The sequence below is a fragment of the Daphnia magna genome, linkage group LG1 (genome assembly GCF_020631705.1).
Source record: "Daphnia magna isolate NIES linkage group LG1, ASM2063170v1.1, whole genome shotgun sequence".
Classification (NCBI taxonomy): Eukaryota; Metazoa; Arthropoda; class Branchiopoda; order Diplostraca; family Daphniidae; genus Daphnia; species Daphnia magna.
Genome location: NC_059182.1, coordinates 14,281,435 through 14,304,150, shown reverse-complemented (window position 1 = coordinate 14,304,150; position 22,716 = coordinate 14,281,435). Strand labels below are relative to the sequence as shown.

General features: G+C 40.0%; 4 protein-coding genes and 3 long non-coding RNA genes across 7 annotated transcripts; 3 read left to right on the top strand and 4 right to left on the bottom strand.

The window, feature by feature from the left end:
* The first annotated feature begins 6,394 nt into the window (after positions 1-6,394).
* Positions 6,395-7,326, top strand: LOC116935085. Its single transcript, XR_006651861.1, has 3 exons — positions 6,395-6,532; positions 6,608-6,700; positions 6,780-7,326. It is a non-coding gene; the product is annotated as an uncharacterized LOC116935085 (long non-coding RNA).
* On the bottom strand, positions 7,246-10,177 carry LOC116933775 (acetylcholinesterase). Its single transcript, XM_045179745.1, is given in 17 exon segments — positions 7,246-7,530; positions 7,597-7,720; positions 7,789-7,826; positions 7,828-7,907; positions 7,969-8,110; positions 8,177-8,292; positions 8,360-8,633; positions 8,696-8,782; positions 8,784-8,887; positions 8,967-9,158; positions 9,274-9,358; positions 9,431-9,478; positions 9,480-9,518; positions 9,587-9,650; positions 9,711-9,778; positions 9,854-9,951; positions 10,012-10,177. Coding segments are annotated over 17 exon segments (1,782 nt in total). The 5' UTR covers positions 10,127-10,177; the 3' UTR covers positions 7,246-7,422.
* Positions 10,178-10,722: 545 nt separating this feature from the next.
* On the bottom strand, positions 10,723-14,430 carry LOC116933787 (liver carboxylesterase 1). The gene is given in 14 exon segments (XM_045179734.1): positions 10,723-11,110; positions 11,174-11,297; positions 11,369-11,486; positions 11,554-11,695; positions 11,760-11,875; positions 11,941-12,099; positions 12,102-12,213; positions 12,275-12,465; positions 12,535-12,726; positions 12,803-12,887; positions 12,948-13,034; positions 13,848-13,979; positions 14,049-14,146; positions 14,204-14,430. Coding segments are annotated over 14 exon segments (1,788 nt in total). The 5' UTR covers positions 14,319-14,430; the 3' UTR covers positions 10,723-10,993.
* LOC116933851 lies at positions 12,723-18,952 on the top strand. The gene is made up of 6 exons (XR_006651878.1): positions 12,723-13,603; positions 15,813-17,132; positions 18,087-18,232; positions 18,362-18,435; positions 18,562-18,798; positions 18,915-18,952. It is a non-coding gene; the product is annotated as an uncharacterized LOC116933851 (long non-coding RNA).
* On the bottom strand, positions 14,907-17,767 carry LOC116933794 (acetylcholinesterase). The gene is given in 15 exon segments (XM_032941498.2): positions 14,907-15,158; positions 15,239-15,277; positions 15,279-15,363; positions 15,432-15,549; positions 15,631-15,772; positions 15,826-15,941; positions 16,015-16,288; positions 16,345-16,535; positions 16,600-16,791; positions 16,868-16,952; positions 17,024-17,110; positions 17,174-17,238; positions 17,310-17,376; positions 17,448-17,545; positions 17,607-17,767. Coding segments are annotated over 15 exon segments (1,791 nt in total). The 5' UTR covers positions 17,722-17,767; the 3' UTR covers positions 14,907-15,041.
* On the bottom strand, positions 18,014-20,771 carry LOC116934271 (carboxylesterase 4A-like). Its single transcript, XM_045179806.1, is given in 13 exon segments — positions 18,014-18,223; positions 18,292-18,415; positions 18,486-18,603; positions 18,668-18,809; positions 18,889-18,963; positions 19,031-19,321; positions 19,398-19,588; positions 19,646-19,855; positions 19,922-20,006; positions 20,090-20,176; positions 20,259-20,390; positions 20,464-20,561; positions 20,630-20,771. Coding segments are annotated over 13 exon segments (1,788 nt in total). The 5' UTR covers positions 20,745-20,771; the 3' UTR covers positions 18,014-18,103.
* LOC123476870 lies at positions 20,266-21,122 on the top strand. The gene is made up of 2 exons (XR_006651882.1): positions 20,266-20,407; positions 20,467-21,122. It is a non-coding gene; the product is annotated as an uncharacterized LOC123476870 (long non-coding RNA).
* Positions 21,123-22,716: the final 1,594 nt, after the last annotated feature.

Here is a 22,716-nt window from a genome sequence, read left to right as displayed (position 1 = left end):
ATCCATGCCAAAGCGAACGGTGAATATGCAAGAAAGGGGACCTTTGTTTTTTTTTCTTTTGTTTTTTGAATTGTTTAATTTGACGATATCATCTGGTTTCCACTGCTTTTATTTTTGTTTGTTTTTCTTTTATGCAATCGGCGTTGATGGGATTGCGATGTCCATAAATCGATGGCAGCACCAAACTTGTCCAAGCTGAGGTCGTTTGGTTGAAGACGACTTTCTTCTTAGAGGACGCTTTCGATTGGATGTGATCCCATAAAAAGAGGATATCTAGAAATCCGGGAGAAAAGAACAACGGGAGAAAAACAAAATCAAACAGAAATGACCCAGTGCAAGTGGATTTGCTCCGATTGCGACCCCGATTTTCTTCCCTGAAGCGGACGGTCGCGTTGTAAGAACACGGTAAAATTTCGAAGAAAACAAATAAAATGGAGAGATTTGGCACGATCATCGGCATACATTTCACCCCTCTTTCATGTTTTGCAATGGAAACAGATGAGGTAATCGCAATGACCGAAGGGCTGGTGCGATATGAAACCACTAAGCCAACACGTTGACATCAAACGCGAACAATCGATCCAGCGTTTTACGTGGTCAGTGGCGATTTGGTGTAGAAAAAGCGAACTAGGGCAACAGCGAATACAATCAATGATTTGTAGGTTTAACAAATGCCATCAAATTAACTAAATAAATAAACCAACTTCCGCAATTTTCGCGACAAGTGATCGCTGGCAATTCGGGGGCACTTCGTCAGAGAAGAAGTACCTTTCTATTGCTGATTGTGGTTTTTCTGTTACTTGGAAAAATGAAGTGAATATAAATAAAAAGAGCAGGTGCGTTGCCTTATACACACACAACAAAACAAAACAAAAAACGAATGTATTGCGCTGAAAAAGAAGCCAAACAGGTAAGGAAAGTGCGCCAACCATTTTGGGGCATCTCGTAATTTGGCGTTTTACGATACTTCCTTTGATTGGATTTGAAAACCGCCAACACCTTATTCGTAATGGTCCACTAGACGGCCTTTGCGGCCCGACCTACTGTCATCGTCCCAACGGCGTGACCCCCATTCCGGTTAGTGGGGCTCTTTTTTTTTATCTTTTTTTTTTTTTTAACCAAAGAATGTCAAGAAAAAAGAAATTATGAAAGAGGCCCTTAGAGTTTGCGTAGCCCTTTTTTTTTTTTAAGGGAACAGCCTGTGTTGAAAAAAAAACCCCAATGCTTTAAAGCTTGTGGGCCATTATGGATACGCTATTTGCAGTGGCTGAGTAACGCTGGCCAACTGGAAATGGCCAACTAGACGGCCCTTAAGTTCTGAACATGGAACGTGCGATGGAAGAAATGACGAAGGCTTAGAAGAAACGGGAAGTAAAAAGAGAAGAAGCAAAGGGGAAAAAAAAAGATAGACCAAACGAAAACGGTCACTCCACTGACCCACATTGATGTATTCAAGAAAACAACAACAAAAGTGTGGCTCATCATCGTGAGCTGTGCAAGAAGCGAAACCAGTTTCAATACCCTGCGCCTGTTTACTACACGAATCGTAGTCCAACAGCGCGTTTACAAGACCTTTTAAAAGCTACGTGCACTTGACACTTGTACACGACGATGACGCCAACATATTCTACAAAACATCAAATCACTTTCACGAGACATTTCCACCCGTATAATTCATTTCGGGTACGGATTGCAAGTATCGTAGGTTTTTGTTTTTCTTGTCTGTTCTTCACTCGTTTGGACATTTAGTTGGTTACGCCTTCATCTCGCTACGGAACATGCAATCAAGGTTAAAAAAAATAATAATAATAAATTTATGGAACGACCAATTGCTTGTGTGCTCTTAATGGTACATCACCATCCTACGTCTCCCGTAATAACTATTAGGGGATGGTCGGCCCGTCGACAGCAGGGAGGGTTATCGTAACAATTCAGTTGGTTCGGTCTAATGCACCTGTTCAGCTATTTAATGTATGCTTTTATATGATAATCTCTTTTCCCTAAATGTTGGAATGTTTGTCGTTATATGTTTACCCCTTTATGTCATGACGTGACTCTGGGAAGTCTGGTACAATTGAATTCTTTTGATGGCCGTTTTAGACGGACCGCATTTCAGTCTGTGCCGCTTTGGAATTCATCAGACAATTATCTTGAACGCCTTTAGCTCATTAATGATAACATTTTTTTTTCTAAATAGAGGTTCGAGTTTTTTTAATTGTTGTCGACCCAAATTGATAATGTAATCAACTATGAATGCATATGAAATAAATGGATTTACTGATGAAGAATTCACGCCATAAAAATGTGTGTGTACAGTTAGTCCGTACAAATTTACGCTTGGTCGTTTTCAAAATGTATTGTTATTATTTTTTTTCTTTTCCCCGATTTTTGGCAAGCGATGATAAGGAACGGTCACGTTCATAAGGGACTGTTTTGTACAGATTCAGGCCCGGGCGGTTCCCGCTACAAGTTTTTTTATGGATCATCAACCGCTTGCCTTGACTTTGCGTGTCGGAGTTGTTTGCTCGTAGAAGCTGGTAGGAGACAATGCATAAAAATGCATAAATTTTTTTTTTTTTTAAGAATCATAAAAAAAAAGAAAAAGAAAAAGTAGAAACAACTCCCGGCAACTTTAAAGAGATAAGTCGCCCTCCTGCAGTGTGGCAGTTCTTGTCGTCTTCCTTTCTCCTCTTGATCGTCTGCTGGCTGTGTCGTCCGTCAAACAAGCGGCCTCATTTGCTATTCACGATCGTTTTCGTTTCTCTCCCACATACAGCCCGTATGACATTCTTTACATTAAAGACCTCCTTACTTTTTTTTTTCTCACAACGAATTATTTTTTGTGTGTTACAAAGTAGTCATCTAATTATTGTATTACACACACACAATTGATGTGTGTGTGTGTTGTGTCGGTATTCCTATCGTTACACGGATCAGTTCCGGAAAGGGAGGAGCTCTCGGCCACGCACTAGTCATTAACGTCCAGCACAAGTATGTATTGTACACGCTCCAGCTGATAGAAAAGTGCAACACACACACACACACACAAATCGTAAAATATGAGATTACTCCTCCCTAGACCGTCTTGTGAGAAATTCGTTACAATGGTGATGGGAGGGGTTCCTTGATAAGGAAGTCCTCCAGCGCTATTTTTTTTTTCTTTCTCAAAAAGCAGGCGCGCGCGCGCGAGCGATTCACGTGCATAATTAAACAGGAGAAAACCTTGCATCTAAAAAAACTTCGAGTTTGGAGCGGTGCGATGACGCCCGGCCACAGGCTATACCGATTTTAGAATATAGAAAGCTTCGTTTTTCCACCCGTGTTCTTTGGTTAAAAGAATTTCTCTCTCTCTCTCTTGAGGTTGGCTTTATGATGATTATACACATTCTGTACTGTACTACTATACCATCGTCTAATACACACACACCCACCATATCGTGATGTGTGTGCCGCACAATGTCTCACATTACGTGTACACATTTTTGTTTTGTTTTTTTTTTTCTTTCGGGGATTTGTTTGTAACACATCGACTAGAAGAAAATGGAGGGAAAATAACAAGATTAACACCTTCTTTTCGTGGTTGTGACAGTTGCGGTGCAACAACAAAAATCTTCTTTTCTTAGTCGAGAATGTCCCGGATTTGTTTTTGTTTTTTTTTTCGTTTTCCCTTGCCTCTTGTCTGTACATTGTGTCACGTGGAGGTGCCGGGAAAAAAGGCCGGCCGGCTGCTAAAAAGAAATCGAAGCGGAAGCCGCTAGTCTTTTCCGGCATTGCCGTAATAACACGGTGCCAGTTATAGATTTCCCGACATTTTTGTTCGGGTGGCAGATTCAAAAAGAATGTTGTGCCAACATTACCATACTAGGCAAAGAGTCTTCATAGGAGATATGGAAACTGAAAGTTTGCAGCATCACAGACAGTCCGCACAACATGTACATAGGCTAGATCTTTGTTATACTTTGCAGAATTGTTTGAGTTTAGATGTTATCCAGCCGGCCGTTGTAGTACGTGTTTCTAACAAGAGAGACTCTCTTTTGCTATTTCTTGTTTTTTGCTTTTTTTTAATTTCGGCTCTCGGGTATGCGATGACGACGCTTATCGCCTCCCGCTATTCTTGTTCCAAAGCCTTTACATCATAGGCCTTTTTGAAGGAATAAAAAAAAACGCACAAATAAAGAGGGGGAGAAAAGAAACGATCAAATTCCAGCCGATGAATGACTGACTTGCCTTGGCTGAACGCTCAAAGCCAGACGGTCCATCCGGCAGAGCTTGACCTACATTTTCACTCGGCACGGGTATATGCTATACTCAACCTGCTGGGCTCGTCTCGTTTTGGTCTTCGTCCTTCGTCTCTTTGGTGTTGAGCACGCCAAGGGTATAAGGTGTATGTTAATATTCAGCTGTATCATTCCCATATCCTTTTCTCTCTCTCTTACTATGTATCTCCGTCCGTCCTTTTTTGTTCTCTTTCTAACCATAAAAATTTCAAACCCGTCAGTATGACACACTGTACGCTCTTTTAAAAAAGGATTGACCGGACGCGTAACACCAAGACCTGAATGACGTCATTTCCTAATTGTCTACTCGTCGAAGAGAACAAACTCCAAAAGCAAATTCTTCTCCTGGAGCACCTGCTGATTTGCAGATCGCTTAAGATTCGTGATAGGTGTGTCAATAGGTTTTTCGTAGCTTGATAGATTCGCGGAACCCAATTACGTATCAAATTGGAAAGATTGGAAGGCAAAAAACAAAACAAAAAAAATGTAGTGTTATCGTCGTGATATGGATCAGTGGGGAGTGGCATGGATCCCACAGGCCATTTTCTCAGTATTCTTTCTCTCTTTCTCTCACGCCTTTTGCGTGCGGACAGGTCTAAGTGACGAGGCAAAAGAATAATCGTGACAGCGAAACTGCCAAGCTGCACGCCGCTTTACGTCTACCAGCCTCTCTCCGTCCCACCGCGTCAGATTACTGGGCATCCTAGTTCGTGCGTTCGAGCAAAAACCAACACGACTGACATTGTCTAAAAAGAGGAAAATAAAAGTTTAGATCAGCAAAAAACGAGGAAATTCTTGCCTGATTTCGGCACATTTGTGCGTCTGATTCCATGCCGAAGGTTTTCTTACTCAAACACGGAACCGTTTGAGGTCCACCTTCAATTAAAGTCTTCGATCGCAGTGGATAATTTTGTCGAATCCTCATGTCATGTCCGACCTAGCGCCGCTGATATATATTTGATTCTTAACTGCGGTATTGTCGGCAGCATCTCGCCTTCCCGCCGTCCCCATTTTCGTTCAAAACTTGTGGATATCTTTTGGTCAAATGTTTTATCACGATGTTTGACAACCCGTTGGTTTTCCTACGAAATTTGATACCATCAAATATTAGACATTCCGTTCCATTTATACCAGCATATCAAGCAATTGCTTTTCCCTGGAAAGTTTGATGGCATAGGTCTGTTTTTATCACGAACGACGAGGAGGATCCCCCGTGATAGTCTCACAAGCGCGCACCAGGTGGATGTACTAGAAAGAACTCTACTCAACTTCCGACTTGCATTTTCTCTTTGATTTTTTACCTAGCAACGAATAGAACGCCTCTATATTTTTTAAAAAAATTACACGAAAGTGTACGCACACAGGTAATCAGCTGGCACATACTATAGCGTTACGGCTGTATACGTAATACCTCCCGATTCGCATTAAAGTATTCAGCGCAAAAACAAAACAAAATTTTGTTGGCTGATGCAAACGTTAACGAACCTAACGTTAACGGCATCATTTCACGGAGCATAATGAAGCGCGATGGTTGATGGCTAGTTTTCTTTCGCGCTGGCAATGACTTTCGTTTACGGCGGACGTGAGTACGCGGCATAGTCAAACGGTGTTCGTTGCGCTGTTAAGCAAAGGCAACAAAAGATTCCCCGCAGATTTCAGCTCGCCTTGTTTTCACATAATACTATAGTATACGCAATTTTAGTCGACTTAAAAACATTTTTAAAAAGACCCGACGTCGTAAAGAGTTGACACGATTTTTCTACCTTGTTGTAGCGGGTATATAATATTCGTTTACTGCTTTGTTTTAACTGTCACGGGGCCACTTGTGTGTGTCTAAGTTATTTGGGACCACGGATATATGGGCAGCAGTGACAAAGTTTTATTGGACACTTTGTTTTGCTTTTTTTTTTAAGGTGAAACTATATGGTATATTTTTCACAAACATTTTCTCCAAAGTCAAATGTACCACCTTTTTATAACGACTTCATCCGTCACGGTCGTGTCTCGCAGTTGAATCCATTCTTGTCTGGCAAATGGGGGAAAGGTAAAATAGAGTATTCATCTCGAGGCAAAAAAGTTTGCCCTTCTTTTGTTTTTTTGTTTTTCTATTTTTCGTCTGTTGTTATTTTAGGACGCCTTCGGTCATTCAATGAAATTGCCATTCCAGGGGAAGTAGAGCTACGTGTTTAACTTTCTCGTCATTTTGTTTGACGTATATACAAGCGTCTCTATCGCAAAGAATCGTTGCATTCAAGGTATTCCAAAACGACGGGTGTTTGTGTAACAATGACTGTTTGTCATAAAAGTCTGGTTTTTTTTTTTTTTTAAAGAAAAAATAGGTTGCCGATCTGTTCAACATGTCAAGAAAGAAAAACAAGTGGCTTGGCGATAACGTCAGAAACTGGCGAGCAAAGAGAACGAAGGTAAGCCAATAAGTAAACATGGAATCAGTTTATATATCGACTTTATCTAAACCCAGTGATCTCGTTTGTTCCTTGACAGTTATATCGACGATTGAATCTAGATTCCTTTCCATGTTGCGTCGATGGTGAATATCGTCTGGACTGTTTCTTTGCTCTCGATTTTTCCAGTGCAAGAAGACGGGTAGTTCAAATGCAGGTCTGCTCGAACAATAACATCAAAAAGCAGTAAGTGTTTTTAGTCGATCAAGAGTGTTATCATATCAAGCAGCCGTGACAAGATTATCAGTGCTGGATTATCGGTGAAAAAGCAGATCTTATTTTTATCTCAGTCATTTGGAGCCGTTGTCTCATGGATGTATCAGTTGACATCGAACGACGTCTAGCAAATTTGTTTGTCCAAGTCACGAGACTGATAAAAAGAGAGAAGCATGACATGTTTTTTTTTAAAGCAGCTATTAAAAGAAAATAATAAGCCCCACAAAATTGCAAATATGCGTACAATTGGCTATGGTTTAACAAGAGGGACAATCGAAATAGCCAAATGATTCACTCGCCACGTCTTTTATTTTGAAATAGATTGTGAACGAACCTGGTTAATAACATTGTAATAAAAGAATTGCCTGTCACAAAGTAGGTATTTTTCATCTACAAAAGAATAGCTGCGGGTCATATTTTGGGGTGGGAGTGTCGTATTTTTCGCCGTTAACTCTCGACTGAATACGTTAGTGACGTCTCTCTTTCTTGGATTTCCAATAAGCGTTTGCACATTCCTTAGCGGTTTCTGGGTCGACGGCCCTCGGTCCAGCCTTATCCACCGTCACGGTGTAATACTGCAAAGACAATTCTCCATTAATCAAGCCGAACTAATGCTGCTATTTCCACCAGTCAATACTTACCAAAGAATAGTCATTCTTAACGCTCCAGTATTTATTGATGGCCATAAACTCTTTCTTTTCATGGGTGTAGGGAGGCCATTTCGGAATACCTTCCCTCATTTGCACTCCTTCTGGTGTCGGTTCTCTAGTAATTCATACGTTCCAACATAAAAGACGGTGATTTTAAAAAGATTTGCAACATTTGAAACTCACCCGTAAGTGGCAAAAGTCGTCCATACTTCAATCATTTTTCCTTGACAAGTCAACTTCAGTTTCGTTGTGGGGAATCGGCATCGTGAACAGGTACATGATTTCATCAGCGTGCATTACACCTGTATATGTTGCGAGAATGAATAAAACGACCAAAAGAGTTGGATGGGAATGTTGACCTACCGCGGGGAAGAGTTTCGTCGGCGCCAATCAAACTGACTTTGCCGAAAAAATCAAACGAATACCAATAGGCGTGAGGATTGAATTTGGTGTGTAGCATGACAGTTTGCCAGCCACCGGCTTTCAGGAAAAGTGCGCCGCAAATCTGAATAGAAATACATAGAACATTTTTTTCTGTTCCTTACGAAAGGGAACCTTAATGTAGACTTACGTCAATTAAACCATTGATCATGGCGGTGTAATTTCCCATCTGACACGAGTCTACGGCATAGCCCAGGTACTTGGAAATCAGCGCGTCCGACAAAGCGCTCGTGTCATCGCGAACACCTTTATGTCAATCAAAATTAATGCTAAGAATGAATTTTTTAGTCGATTTTTACATGTTGTTTCTTACTTAAAGCGCCTAGAATGACTCTAACTACGTCGAACTTAAAAAAGTCTTCGCTATCCATAAGGTTGTTGGGTTGGATGTATCCGTCTAACATCATATCGAATGCCATGATGCCCTCGCCTTCGTTGGCACCAAACAGAATGTGCGCCTCCGTCATGTATTGTCCACTTTCAATCAGTTGTCTCGGTTCTGCCGTCAAATACTTTTCTTTGCCAGCAACTTGAATGACGGGAGATTGCCCTCCGAAACCAAGCCCACCATTTTTCTCGTCTTCGTTCTAGAAATTCACGTGCCAACGTTTTATTGCGGGCAATCTTATAGAAAAGTAAATGCACTAACCGAAAACGAGCTTTGCGCGCGTCTCAATTCTAAGGGATCTATGGTTCGCAAGCAGTGCAACAGGTCAGCATAAGGTTCCAGCGGGCAAGCCGGTCAATTCAGCAATTCGATATCCGTGTTTGGAGGCATTGCGATCGAGGGCCCAGTCAGTTAGCATAGAGCCAGATTCGGCAATGGCATATCTAAATAGACCTGTAGTTAAAGAGAGAAATGTTATTAGTAAACAATGACAGTTTAATCCTGTGTAATCAGTTGTTTTTTTTCCGTTAACCTTCTTCTTTTGCTTGAGGGGCTAGAAGAAGGAAGCCGACACTTGCTGCTCCGGCGCTTTCACCAACAATGGTGACCTTGTCCTTATCTCCACCGAAGTATTTAATGAACTTTTGGACCCAACGTAAAGCTTCAATTTGATCAGCCATGCCAGCGTTTCCGGGAATTTCATCCGTGTCTAGACACAGGTATCCTATTCCGAGAAAATGTGATCAATCATACGAGTCGATTCATATTGATAAGGCTACCATTTGAATCAGTTCTATAGTTACGCGGTTCTATGGACATCAGTTACCGTAATAGCTTACCAAGAGCACCAAGACGGTATTGAATCACTACCATAACAACATCGTGCGCCATAAAGGTATTTGGCTCGTAGATGATACTTTGACCCTAAGATATAAATGAATAGATCAAATTTAACTGCTTAATTCATCCACATTTTGTTTCCCTTGATAAGCTTACGTATGCGAAAGAACCTCCATGAATCCAGACCATAACGGGCAGCAAATTTGTCGTAACTGGTGTTAGGATCGGAAGCGTTACCCGGGAACTAAAAATTGTATTAATGGACATTAGAAAAATTGATTAGAGAAATCGAGTTAACTAAAACAAGGTTACCATAGGAGTGTAAACGCTAAGAATCAGGCAATCTTCCAATGCATTGTCACCGCCTTGTGCGCATCTATAGAGTCAAATAGAATTAAGAAAACTAACGTAAAGCAAAATGTTTCAAATTAGATACCCTGGTGGCAAATCGATTGAGTTGTAGATTTCTTCATCAGGGTAGGGATAGTTTGATGGAACTGGAGGCTGATTACGTCGCATGTAAAAATAAAATCGGTTAAGTATTAATCGCTTGTTTTGCGCGCATTCACCATCAGTTACCAGAAATCTAGTCTCGTAAGTGGGTTTGGCGGCGTAATGGAAATAACGGAAGGAATAAAACGGTTTGCGAGGCTCATACCAGGACGTACTTAGGTTTCCTAAATAAATTTTCCGTGTACAGTTTGCACGTTATCGAATCAATTTAAAAGCGAACTTACCATAACCACCCATAACGGCCTTTGCATAACCTGGCAATTCCATGATGAACGGTTCCGAGTAACATGGCGCAGCCAGGTAGGCTGCTACCAACACACATAACACCGCGAATTTCATGTCTGCCTACCAGTACGAATTCGTTCGTAGTCCCGTACTTTCGTTTGCAGCATTTACTTTTTGATTGATTCCATACTTGCTATCGTTATTTGTTCTATTTTAGAGTCTGTTTGACAAGTAGAGGAAGATACGGAACGCTTTCGTCTATTGATCGACACTCCCTTTGCATTATCGATGTTGATTCACATATGCTGCGTTATCACGTGCAAGGATGTTTTATTTACCTGGGGTTTTGAAACGAAACTTTTGTCTCGGATTTTAAAATTGAATGCAAAGCTAATTTTATTGAATCAAAGTTAGTTGAACATTGTTAAGGGAATCTCGAAAAACTGTTGAGCGCGAGATGAAATTCGTCTTGCGAAACGTATGCAGCTAACAACGTCTGTTAAGTTAACGCCAATAAATTCGTTTTTTTTTAGAAATCATATAATAGTTTATCATTCTCTAAGGTTGCAATCGTATGGGCCGATAACTTATCGAATCTCCTTTGATTACATAAAATGTATTATAAGCTAAAGGAATTTGGAATTCATCATAAATCTAACCATTGAAAACTTAATTAAAATAAGGAAGAGGACGAAAACGGTGCGGAAGGATCGGAGCTAAAATTATATCGTTTATCGTACCCTTCCTTTTGCAATGGAAAAGGGTAGGCTAGTACAGTACGTTTTCTTTGAGTTGGTGACCTCAACCCCAGACCTTAATGACACACATAATTTTTTTCCGCTACGTTACAGATTTTGTTTTTGAATTCAGTTTTCCATGGCCAAGACAAGGGAAAGGTTAATGTCCCAAAAATGTAAATCTGACAAAGCCTCCATTTTCTATATTTTAATGCCATTTTTTAGTAGGTTACGTAACAACCGTTCAAGCATGGTGGCGACGTCTCTCTCTCTTCGATGCCCAATACTCGTTGGAACATTTTTCAGCAGATTCGCGACTGATGGACCTCGGCCCTGCTTTGTCTACCGTAACGGTGTAATACTGTAAACAAAAAACCCAGCAATTATTTAAATAAAATTTAGCTTTTCTTTGTTAAATCATTACCAAAGAATAGTCATTTCTGACGCTCCAATATTTATTGATCGCCATAAACTCTTTTTTCTCGTGGGTGTAGGCTGGCCAGTGCGGAATACCTTCCCTCATTGGCACTCCGTCTGGTGTTGGATTCCTGCGGCGTTACAAACATATTGTAATCACATCACCGGGTGATTCTATTAATTTTATTTTCTCGTATCTTGCCCGTATTTGGCGAACGTCGTCCACACTTGTAACATTTTCCTGGATAAGTCGATTTCCGTTTCGTTGTGGGGTATTGGCATAGTGAACAGGTACATAATTTCGTCAGCGTGCATCACACCTTGGAATTTCCACGAAAATTGGAAAATCAAATTACGTTTTAACTGATAAAACACGAAGTAGATTACCTCGAGGAAGAACTTCGTCAGACGAGATCAAACTGATTTTTCCAAAAAAGTCGAACGAATACCAATACGCGTTGGGATTATACTTCGTGTGAAGTAACACTGTTTGCCAGCCACCAGCTTTTAGGAATAAGACACCGTAAATCTAGGAAAATCAGAACAAAAATAATTATCATCAATAAATGAATAGTAATTTTTTTTCTTCTTACATCAATGAGACCTGGAATCATAACAGTAAAATTTCCCATTTGACAAGACTCGATGGCGTAGCCGAGATATTTCGAGGTCAGTGCATCCGCCAAAGCTCCAGTATCATCACGAACACCTACCAATTAATGTTACTGTTATAAAAGTAATCTCGCCTTTAATTAGGAAGAATTTTTCGTTTACCAAGTGCACCGAAAACGACTTTAACAGCATCGTATTTCCAGAAGTTTACGTCACCATCCAGACCGTTCGGTCTTATGTATCTGTTTAGCAGCAAATCGAACGCCATGATGCCTTCACCTTCATTAGCACCAAACATAATCTTGGCCTCCGTCATGTATTCCCTCTTTCAATCAAGGCTTTTGGCTCATCCGTAAGATATCTTACTTTTCCGGCTGTTTGGATAATGGGAGATTGGCCGCCAAATCCGAGCCCACCGTTCCGTTCATCTTCTCTCTTAATGTCGTTCATCAAAAAATCGTTTTCTAATCTCAATTAAGGATTGAAAAAATCATACCGAATATTTTTTTTGAGCCTGACGAAGCGTGTAGGCATCAAGATTCCTCAAACAATGCAACAACACTTCGTAAGGTTCGAGGGTACAGTTTGTAAACTCGGCGATTCTCATTCCGTTTTTCTTTGCGTTACGATCCAGGGCCCAGTCAGTCAACATTGAGCCGGACTCGGCAATGGCGTGATGAAACAATTCTACTCGTTCAAGATTTACACGTTAATGGTAAGTATTACAAAGTTTGTTTTTTTTTAATTTGTACTGACTTTCGCTTTTTGCTTGAGGAGCAAGAAGAAGGAAACCGACACTTGCTGCTCCAGCACTTTCGCCTACAATGGTAACACAATCTTTATCGCCACCGAAATATTTGATAAATTTTTGGATCCAGCGTAAAGCTTCTATTTGGTCGGCCATTCCGGCATTTCCAGGTATTTCATCCGTTTCCAGCGACAGGAATCCTGGTGAATATGAAAAAGAATGTCGATTAGATCTTTAAAAATATTACGTATTCAAAAGTGGTGATTTTCAATTTACCAAAAGGACCAAGACGATATTGGATTATTACCATAACAACATCGTGAGCCATAAAAGTTTGTGGTTGATAGGTTATACTTCGACCCTATAAAGCGCAATTGAGTTTTTAGAAAAGAGCTTTTCAGTATGCTGCAAGTTTGTTTACGTATTCGAAAGAACCGCCATGAATCCAGACCATAACGGGCAGCAAATCGTCATAAGTAGTAGATGGATCGGAAGCATTACCAGGAAACTGTCGATGAAATAGCATATAAAATCAAACAATTTCTTAATGCGAAAGTGCTAAACGTCTTGTTAGTATCTCCCAAAGTATGTTAACTTGCGCGTGAGTGAAGATCGACTACTCTTCAGCGAATACGCAAATGCGCCATTTTGCGTGTTTTGCGTTAACTGCAATCTTGGAATAGAGGTATATCTCTTGGTTATGCGGGACTCGCGGACTAACCCAACGGCTAACTATCTAATACCAAGCCGGGCACATGCCTCAAGCAGGTGAGCGCTAAGAAAGCAATTTGTCACCTTTTTGCACACTGCACCAAACTGTCCAGGAGTGAGGGGTAGAAAATTTTATGATGGCCGACTTTTGCGAACCCTCCCCTTTGTCGAAATGTATTGTTCCTGCCTTTTCAGTGAGTGGTTGCTTTCTGCTGTAAATTAAGTGGCATTTGGTAAAATCTAACGTAAAATTTGCTGACTCAATGTGCAACTAGACAATCAATCCACACATAGTCAGCTTTGAAACTGCCGTTTGTCTTTCTTTACAACACAATTAGCAAGCACATTTCTGCAGATTTTTGACAGGTAATCTCATTTTGCTTTTTAAAGCATTTCGGGTAGTTATTATTCGAACTTAGATGTGATCTTATACGTGGTAGCTGATTTTTACGATCTTTTTCAACTCTTGTTTTTTTTTTTTTTTTTTAAAAAAAAAAAAAAATTTTTTTTTTTTTTTTTTTTTAAAAACACTTGTACTAATTGTTGCTGTCATAGAACACTAGTGAAGCAACCTAAAGTGTGTCAGACCGTTATTCGGTACGTTACTTACCTTGGGTGTGTAGACAGAAAGGATGAGGCAATCTTCTCCTCCGTTCTCGTCACCTTGGTAACATTCTGGTGGGGCATCGATAGAGTTGTAGATCTCGTCATCTGGGTAGGGATAATTTGATGGAATTGGAGGCTAATTGTGCAAGCAATAAATTTTGTTAACCAGATCCGTTTCTATCATAAATTTCATTTTTAAAATTACCAAAAATCGCGTCTCATTAGTCGGCTTGGCAGCATAATGGAAATAGCGGAAAGAGTAAAACGGACGTTGGGGTTCATACCAAGATGTACTGAGGTTTCCTGCTCATGGTCACAATGTTATTTCATTGTTTAATTTGAATCAATTTGTTGGTTTACCGTATCCTCCCATAACAGCCTTCGCATAGCCGGGCAATTCAATAATGAAGGGTACGCAATAACAAGGCGCAGCCAAGTAAGCAACAGCCAAAATACATAGCAACGCAAACTGCATCTTTGCTGGTACAAGAAACGTTTACAAACTGATTGGAATCAAAGTATTTTGTTTTATTTTATCGACCACTGCACGAGGAAATGCTTTTCATATCAAATCACATCAGCCTTGCGTCTATTGATTTTTTGAGCTCGCTCTTTATTTGAGATGTTTATTGAAGAGATATCGAAAATGTTTATTTGTTTTCACTTTTTCTTATCCTGCACTGTCGTCTGTAAGTAGAGAGAAGATAACAATTTTGCCAGTGCTGGTGTTCCTATACCATTATGTTTTGTTGTTCAGTCTGTTTACTAATATTATAGTAGAACTATAATTAAAAAGATAACAAAATATCCAACGGCTTTTTGTAATCAGCCTGGTAGTAGGTAAAGTAGCCTAGTAACATACAGAAACTGAATCATATTGATGATTAATCACGGAAGGGGTTGTCGACTCTTTTTTTCTCAAATCCTTTCATAAATGTTCTTAACGGGAAATGTACGCTAGTCAATCGAAATTTTTGGGCTTATCATTCTTCCATCTTTTTCATGTCTTCACGTAAAGTTACCACATGAAAGCGATTTTGCTATTTTTCACTGAGAACTCATAGAAAGAGAAGCACGCTATATTTAGTTATTTGCAATCAACAAAGTATTAAGAGGAATTGCAACACTAGGCTAATATCCAAAACAGCTCGCATAACTATTGTGCGCTGATGAATTAATATGGTATAGTTGAAACAGCTTAACCGTGTCGACGATGTAGTTCTCTCTTGGATGCCCAATACTCGTCAGCGCATTGTTGTGCAGCGCTTTGACCTCCAGTCCTCGGTCCTGCCTTGTCTACGGTAACGGTGTAGTACTGCAAGGAAAAACAAACAAAATCGAGTGTTAACCTTGAAAAAGAAAACTAATTGCCACTTGACTTTGGAACGCCTTTACCAAAGTGTAATCGTTTCTGACGCTCCAGTATTTATTGATTGGCCATGAATTCTTTCTTTTCGTGGGTGTAGGGAGGCCATTTTGGAATGCCTTCCCTCATTTGCACTCCTTCTGGTGTCGGTTCTCTAGTAATTCAAAAGTGTCAACATAAAAGACGGTGATTTATAAAAGATTTGCAACATTTGAAACTCACCCGTAAGTGGCGAAAGTTGTCCAAATCTCAATCATTTTCTTTCCAAGCTCTTTTTCCGTTTCGTTGTGGGGAATGGGCATCGTGAACAGGTACATGATTTCATCCGCGTGCATCACACCTGCAAGTTACCAGTACAGATATCAAGGACGTAAAAAGCCTGCTGGGGTAGGCAGTGTAATCCAGTAAATGATTATCCTACCGCGGGGAAGAAAATCGCTAGCGCCAATAATGCTGACTTTACTCAGAAAGTCAAACGAGTACCAATAAGCGTGAGGATTGAATTTTGTATGTTTTAGTACTGTTTGCCAACCGCCAGCTTTCAAGAACAAAGTCCCAGCGATCTGTAAAACATCCTTAATTTTATTTATTCTTTGGAAATAGAATGGCGACCTACGTCAATTAAACCGGGAAGCATGACGGTCAGATTACCCATCTGACAAGAGTCAACAGCATAGCCGAGGTATTTGGTGATGAGAGCATCGGACAGAGCGCTTGTGTCGTCACGAATCCCTAAGATGTTTCAAGTCAATCAAACAGGTATGACGTGATAGTTTTGAGGTGTATTCTTTCAAATAAAACTCACCTAAAGCGCCAAGAACAGTTCTGACGCTGTCGTACTTCCAGAAGGTCTCATTGTCAAAAAGATTATTCGGTTTAATGTAGCCGCGATAGATGATATCAAAAGCCATAATGCCTTCTCCTTCATTAGCGCCAAACAAAATATTCACGTCCGTCATGTATTCTCCTCGTTCAATCAAAGTTTTTGGTTCCTCGGTCAAATAGCGGACTGTTCCGGCAGTTTGCATAATGGGTGATTGGCCTCCAAATCCCATGTAACCATTTTTTTGGTCTTCTTTCTTCAGAAGCGTTAATTAAGTTCAATAATTGTTTCTCCAAATTGAAAATTTCATACCGAAAATTCTTTTTGGGCGTTTCGCAAGGCTATGGCATCTATGCTTCGCAAGCAGTGCAGCAAATCGGCGTAAGGTTCGAGAGGGCATCCAGCCAGCTCTGCAATTCGATATCCATGCTTTGTCGTGTTACGATCAAGAGCCCATTCAGTCAACATAGAGCCTGATTCGGCAATGGCGTTGTGGAAAAGTCCTGCATTTCGGACAGATCATAGTCTAATCGAGGGGTGTAACGATTTCATTTCATTTTCACTTACGTTCTCCTCGGGCTTGGGGGCATAGAAGGAGGAAACCCACACTTGCTGCTCCGGCACTTTCCCCGACAATGGTTACTTTGTCCTTATCGCCACCAAAGTATTTAATGAACTTCTGGACCCAACGTAAAGCTTCAACCTGGTCTGCCATGCCAGCATTCCCTGGTATTTCATCCGTATCGAGAGTAAGGAATCCTTTTTTTTTTTTTAAAAAAGGTAATTGCAGTAGTTGTGTTTATAGTTACAATTTAAAGTTTTTGTTAAATTATACCGAGGGCACCAAGTCTATATTGGATTACAACGACAACGACATCGTGTGCCATAAAAGTGTTTGGTTCGTAAAGGGCACTTTGACCCTGATTCAAGAATGAAAAAGAAATTTAATTATCCGTGTTTTTCCATTAACTCATTTCATTGTCGATCTTACAGATACGAATGTACCGCCGTGTATCCAAACCATGACAGGCAGCAGTTTGTCAAATGTAGTAGAAGGATCAGAAGCGTTCCCGGGAAACTAAATTACAACCACATTACAGGTAACCTAACTATAGCTTTTGTAAATTGTTTGTTATCTTACATGGGGGGTGTATACGCTAAGTATAAGACAGTCTTCTAATGCATTATCGTTCCCCTGTGCGCATCCTGATGAATTTTAATTTGCATTATTCTTATTATTCCCGATTCTTCTGTCTTAATTGTATCCACAAATTTACCTGGGGGCAAGTCAATTGAGTTGTATATCTCTTCGTCGGGATAAGGGTAGTTTGAGGGTATTGGAGGCTGGTATATAGATAAAAAAAAACACCCAGTTAGTTGCAATACGCAAATTTATTGCGTTGAGCCTAATTTACCAGAAATCGAGTCTCATAAGTCGGTTTCGCCGCATAATGGAAATAACGGAAGGAGTAAAACGGACGTCGAGGCTCGTACCAGGACGTGCTTGCATTTCCTGTTAGAAATGTTCTTGTGTACAGTTTGAACGTTGTCAAATTAATTGAAGGCAAACTTACCATAACCACCCATAACGGTCTTCGCATAACCTGGCAATTCCATGATGAACGGTTCCGAGTAACATGGCGCAGCCAGGTAGGCTGCTACCAACACACATAACACCGTGAGTTTCATGTCTTTCTACCTACACTGAATGATTCCAGATTCCGTCCACTCATTTTCTTGTTCAAAGTTGAACGATACTTTTATTTTGGCGTTATCAATAAGGATTTGTTTGTATTTTTTGTCTAGCCAGTGGCCGACTAGTTAATGTAAGATACCGGACTTGTCACCCTTTAATCATGATATCCTTCTTTATCGACGTTTTGTCCTTCATGACACATAAAATTATTTATTGTATCATGAATTACTATTGATGCTCAGAATGAAAAACACATAATTTCCTTAAATAGAAATTACGTACTCGTGCAATTGAATATCTTTTTATTCTTGGTTGAATTCATAGGCAAGTCTACTGTGAATTTTTCGCATCTATTTAGGTATGCAATCTGCCAAGTTAGGCACGACGACGACGTTCGTGCTTCTTCTTCGAAGTCCAATACGCGTTGGCACATGCTTCGGCAGACTGTCGACTAACGGACCTCGGTCCCGCCTTATCCACTGTTACTGTGTAATACTATTTCCGGTAATTTCTAGCTGTTAGTTCAATTTAACTTTAATACTAGCCCTGCATTGGAATACTACCAAAGTGTAGTCATTTTTGACACTCCAGTATTTGTTGATTGCCATGAATTCTTTTCTCTCGTGAGTGTAGGGAGGCCATTTCGGAATACCTTCTCTCATAGTCAATTCATCTGGTGTTGGTTCTCTGTGAAATCAAATGAACAGGTACTTAATGATTTCGCCTAAAAGTTTAAACTAAAAGATGTAGAGCTTGCCCGTATGTAGCGAATGTTGTCCAAATTTCTAACATTTTTCTGGATAATTCGATTTCCGTTTCGTTATGCGGAATAGGCATCGTGAACAGGTACATAATTTCATCGGCGTGCATTACACCTAAAATTACCCAAACAAGGATTTATATGGATTTTCTAATGCTGAAGAACATTATCCATCGCACCACGCGGAAGTATTTCGTCGGCGCTGATCAAACTGACTTTTCCGAGAAAATCGAAAGAGTACCAGTATGCATGAGGATTGAATTTGGTGTGGAGCATCACAGTTTGCCAACCACCGGCTTTCAGGAACAAGGTACCAGCTATCTAAAAGAAACATTTTAAATAATTTCGGGTTCAGTGGAAGTCTTAAGTGAAATAAATACGTATAATAATAGATAATTACGTCAACCAAACCGGGAATCATAACAGTGAAGTTTCCCATCTGACAAGAATCAACAGCATAACCGTCGCCTAGAGTCTTTTTTCACCCGAATTCCTAATCATAAAAGTATTATTTAAACAATATGTCATAAAGTGCCGTGAACGTATTTTCTTATGATACCTAAAGCTGCGAGTATAGTTCTCACGGAGTCGTATTTCCAAAAGACCTCATCATTTTCTAGACCATTTGGCCTGATGTACAAGTCCAGTGTCATGTCTAAGGCCATAATTCCTTCTCCTTCATTGGCACCAAATAGAAGGTGCGTGTCGGTTTTGTACTGTCCACTTTCAATCAGGTGTCTTGGTTCTTCCGTCAAATACTTAATTTTTCCGGCCGTTTGGATAACGGGTGATTGCCCTCCGAAACCTAATCCACCATTTAGTACATCGTTGGCCTAATAATAGCAATACACAACGCAATTCCAGTGCTGGTGACAAGTAAGTAAACAAAATAACAGATGAGAAATATACCGAGAAAGCTGATTGGGCATTCTGTAGAGTAATTACATCAATACTCCGTAAACAGTGCAGTAGTTCCTCGTAGGGCTCAAGCGGGCAACCAGCCAGTTCAGCAATCACATATCCGTGTTTAGTGGAGTTACGATCAACTGCCCAATCAGCCAACATAGAGCCTGATTCGGCAATTGCATACCTAAAGAGGTCTAGTCCGAAAGTGATGTTAAAAACATTTATTACTCTTTTTTTTTTAAAAAATTAACTCTGTTATCATTTTTTTTTTTTTTCTTTTTTGGGGGGGGGAAAAAGAAGAAAACCAACACTTGCTGCTCCTGCACTTTCTCCAACAATGGTGACCTTGTCTTTGTCACCACCAAAATATTTGATGAACTTCTGTACCCAGCGCAAAGCTTCTACTTGATCAGCCATGCCAGCGTTTCCGGGAATTTCGTCCGTGCCTAACGACAGGAAACCTAAAGCGATAGTTTCGATTAACGATAACCAACCAATATGTATGGAAAGCCATCCTGACTGCTTACCAAGAGGACCAAGGCGGTATTGGATTACAACCATAACGACATCATGCGCCATGAAAGTGTTTGGCTCGTACAGAATACTTTGACCCTAATATGTTATAGACCCAATCAACAAATAACCATAATTCTTTTTTTTTACAAATTGTTACATAGTTTCTTTTTTTCTCTTACAAATATGAAAGAACCGCCGTGTATCCAAACCATGACGGGCAACAAATCGTCAAACGTCGTTGAGGGATCTGAAGCGTTACCTGGAAACTATATACATAGGACATTATTGGTACAATTGTAGTCTATGGCGTTAGAAGGTGAACGGAAAAAGTAGAAGTGATTTATTTACTTTAGGCGTGTAAACGCTTAGAATAAGACAATCTTCTAGTCCATTACGATCACCTTGGGCACAACCAGGAGGCAAATCAATTGAGTTATAGATTTCGTCATCGGGGTATGGATAGTTTGAAGGAACCGGAGGCTGGTATATACCGACAGGTACCAAATCTGATTAAATATGTGACTTCTTGTTAATTCAGGTAAGCGTCAATTACCAGGAATCGAGTCTCATAAGTTGGTTTTGCCGCGTAATGGAAATAACGAAAAGAGTAAAACGGACGTCGCGGCTCATACCAGGATGTGCTCAGGTTTCCTGTAGAATTCGTTTATCGTGATGGTGAAGAGCATCATTAAAAAACTAAGATAAGTGCAAAAACTCACCAAAACCTCCTAAAACAGTTTTTGCGTAGCCAGGAAGTTCCATGATAAATGGTTCGGAGAAACATGGCACAGCCAAGTAGGTTGCTACTAAAACGCACAACACTTCGAATTTCATGACTGCCAAACCCTAAGAAATTCTTCCTAATCCAAGTTTTTATTTGTCTAACCAGTACTTTTATTCTCAACTTTTTTTTTTGTATCAACATGAGTATTTGTATTGTGACTATTTGCGTTCTGTTTTACTATCACATTCACATGTCATGGAAGATTTCAGCTACACGCTCACGTTGCTTTATCAAGATAAAATCAATATTTTGGGATCCTATTGAACTGGTCATGGAGTGCACTTAATCGAGTTGTATTTTGAAATTGCGTACTTTATTTTTCGGTTGTCACTATGGGTGTACATATTTTAACTGAATTTTGGCCTTTTTGTAAACTCATTCTCTATTTGTCTTGAAAGAAAAATAAAATCTAACTGGCGCATACTTTACTTAATCTTTTAAGATAATGCTTCCTTGTATGCTTTTTTACGAAAAGTGATACTGTTTAAAATATAAGTTTGAAAGAATAACATTAATAGACAGTCAAGCATATCAGAATAACACTAATATTCTAGACACAAGTTTTAAGTAAGAATCGATTGAATGTTTAGACAGGTAGGATCTTTTGAGTGAATGAGATGCTGAATACACTTTTTTAAATCATCATGGCATAACAAGAATCTGGTTTCGATAGCTGGTTCTTAGTAGCCGAAAAAAGAAAGAAAACTCAATATGTCCGGAAATGCAAATAAAAATACAGGTAAATTCATTGAGTTGTGAAAATAGCTATCAGTTGAACAACCATGGTCGATCTAGAAAGCGGAGATTCTCCGTTTGCATAAAAGGTGGCCTTCAATACTTTTTAACACATGACGTCTTTCGAAAAAACTCACATCGGAAAGGCGTAGGCTACTGTACAGTGACATCGTTCACGGCTGTGGTGTTTGCATTATGAACCTTCTCAGGTAAAAACGAAAAACGACTGACCTTGGATTGGCCTTTGAACTCAAGGTTAGTTCACTCAGTCAATTGTTTCCAAGATGCCGAGGAACCATCAAGTTCAAGAGTCCGATCTGTATGAAGAATTTGAGGTAGAGGCTTGTTTAAACAGAAGGTAAGGGTAACATTTTAACATTTAATTTCATTTTTGAATTATTTTTAACTTATTGTTTTCAATTATTTTTCTTCGCCGTTTGTAGGGTTGTGCTGTCCGAAAATGGACGCAACAAAGTTCAATTCTTGTTGAAGTATGTCGGCTACGACATACCTGAATGGACCGATTCGTCCAACTGCACGAACTGCAGGTCACTGATTAGGGAATTCCAGCGTAATGGAAGGTAATTTAACAATTAAGGAAAATTCTTTTTAAAAATTTAAGTAACGTATTTTATCTATTTGTTCTAGGGCTGCTACAGTGGACCAGGCCGGACCAGCCGATGACTACGGTGAGGTAGAGCAGGACGGCGAAGCCTTGCTATATTGCGAGGCTTTGCTGGCCAGCGAAGCTTCACCCTTAGGCATCGGCGATTCGGCCGAGGAAGCTGAGCAGCCGTCGGACGGACCAGAGTCCACGGTCGAGCAACCCGCCGTCGTGCTACCGGCCGTCGTGCCCCCAGCCATCGTGCTACCGGCCGTCGTGCCCCTAGCCATCGTGCCACCGGCCGTCGTGCCACCGTGCAAGAAAAAAAAGAAGAGGTGTAAACGAAGCGCTGAAAATAGATTGAGGCACATTCAGTGCCTAAAAGTAAGTAGTCATTTTATAAAATTAACTAATTACATCTAATTTCATTTTTTTATAGTGTTCTAAGAGGGGTCACATTAAGAGAGACTGCCCTAATTGAAATTCTACAACCAAAAAAAAATTACACTTCTTGGAGTTGTTGTAAAACTACACAGTGTAATCAGGATTGACCACTGATTAAAAAATTAAAATATTCCTTCCTTTTCTAATTAAACAGTCGTTTTTGAAATACACTAAATAATTATGCTGTAGTGAGCTGGCGCTCAATTCTTTTGTTAACATTATTCCTTATCTGGATGTGA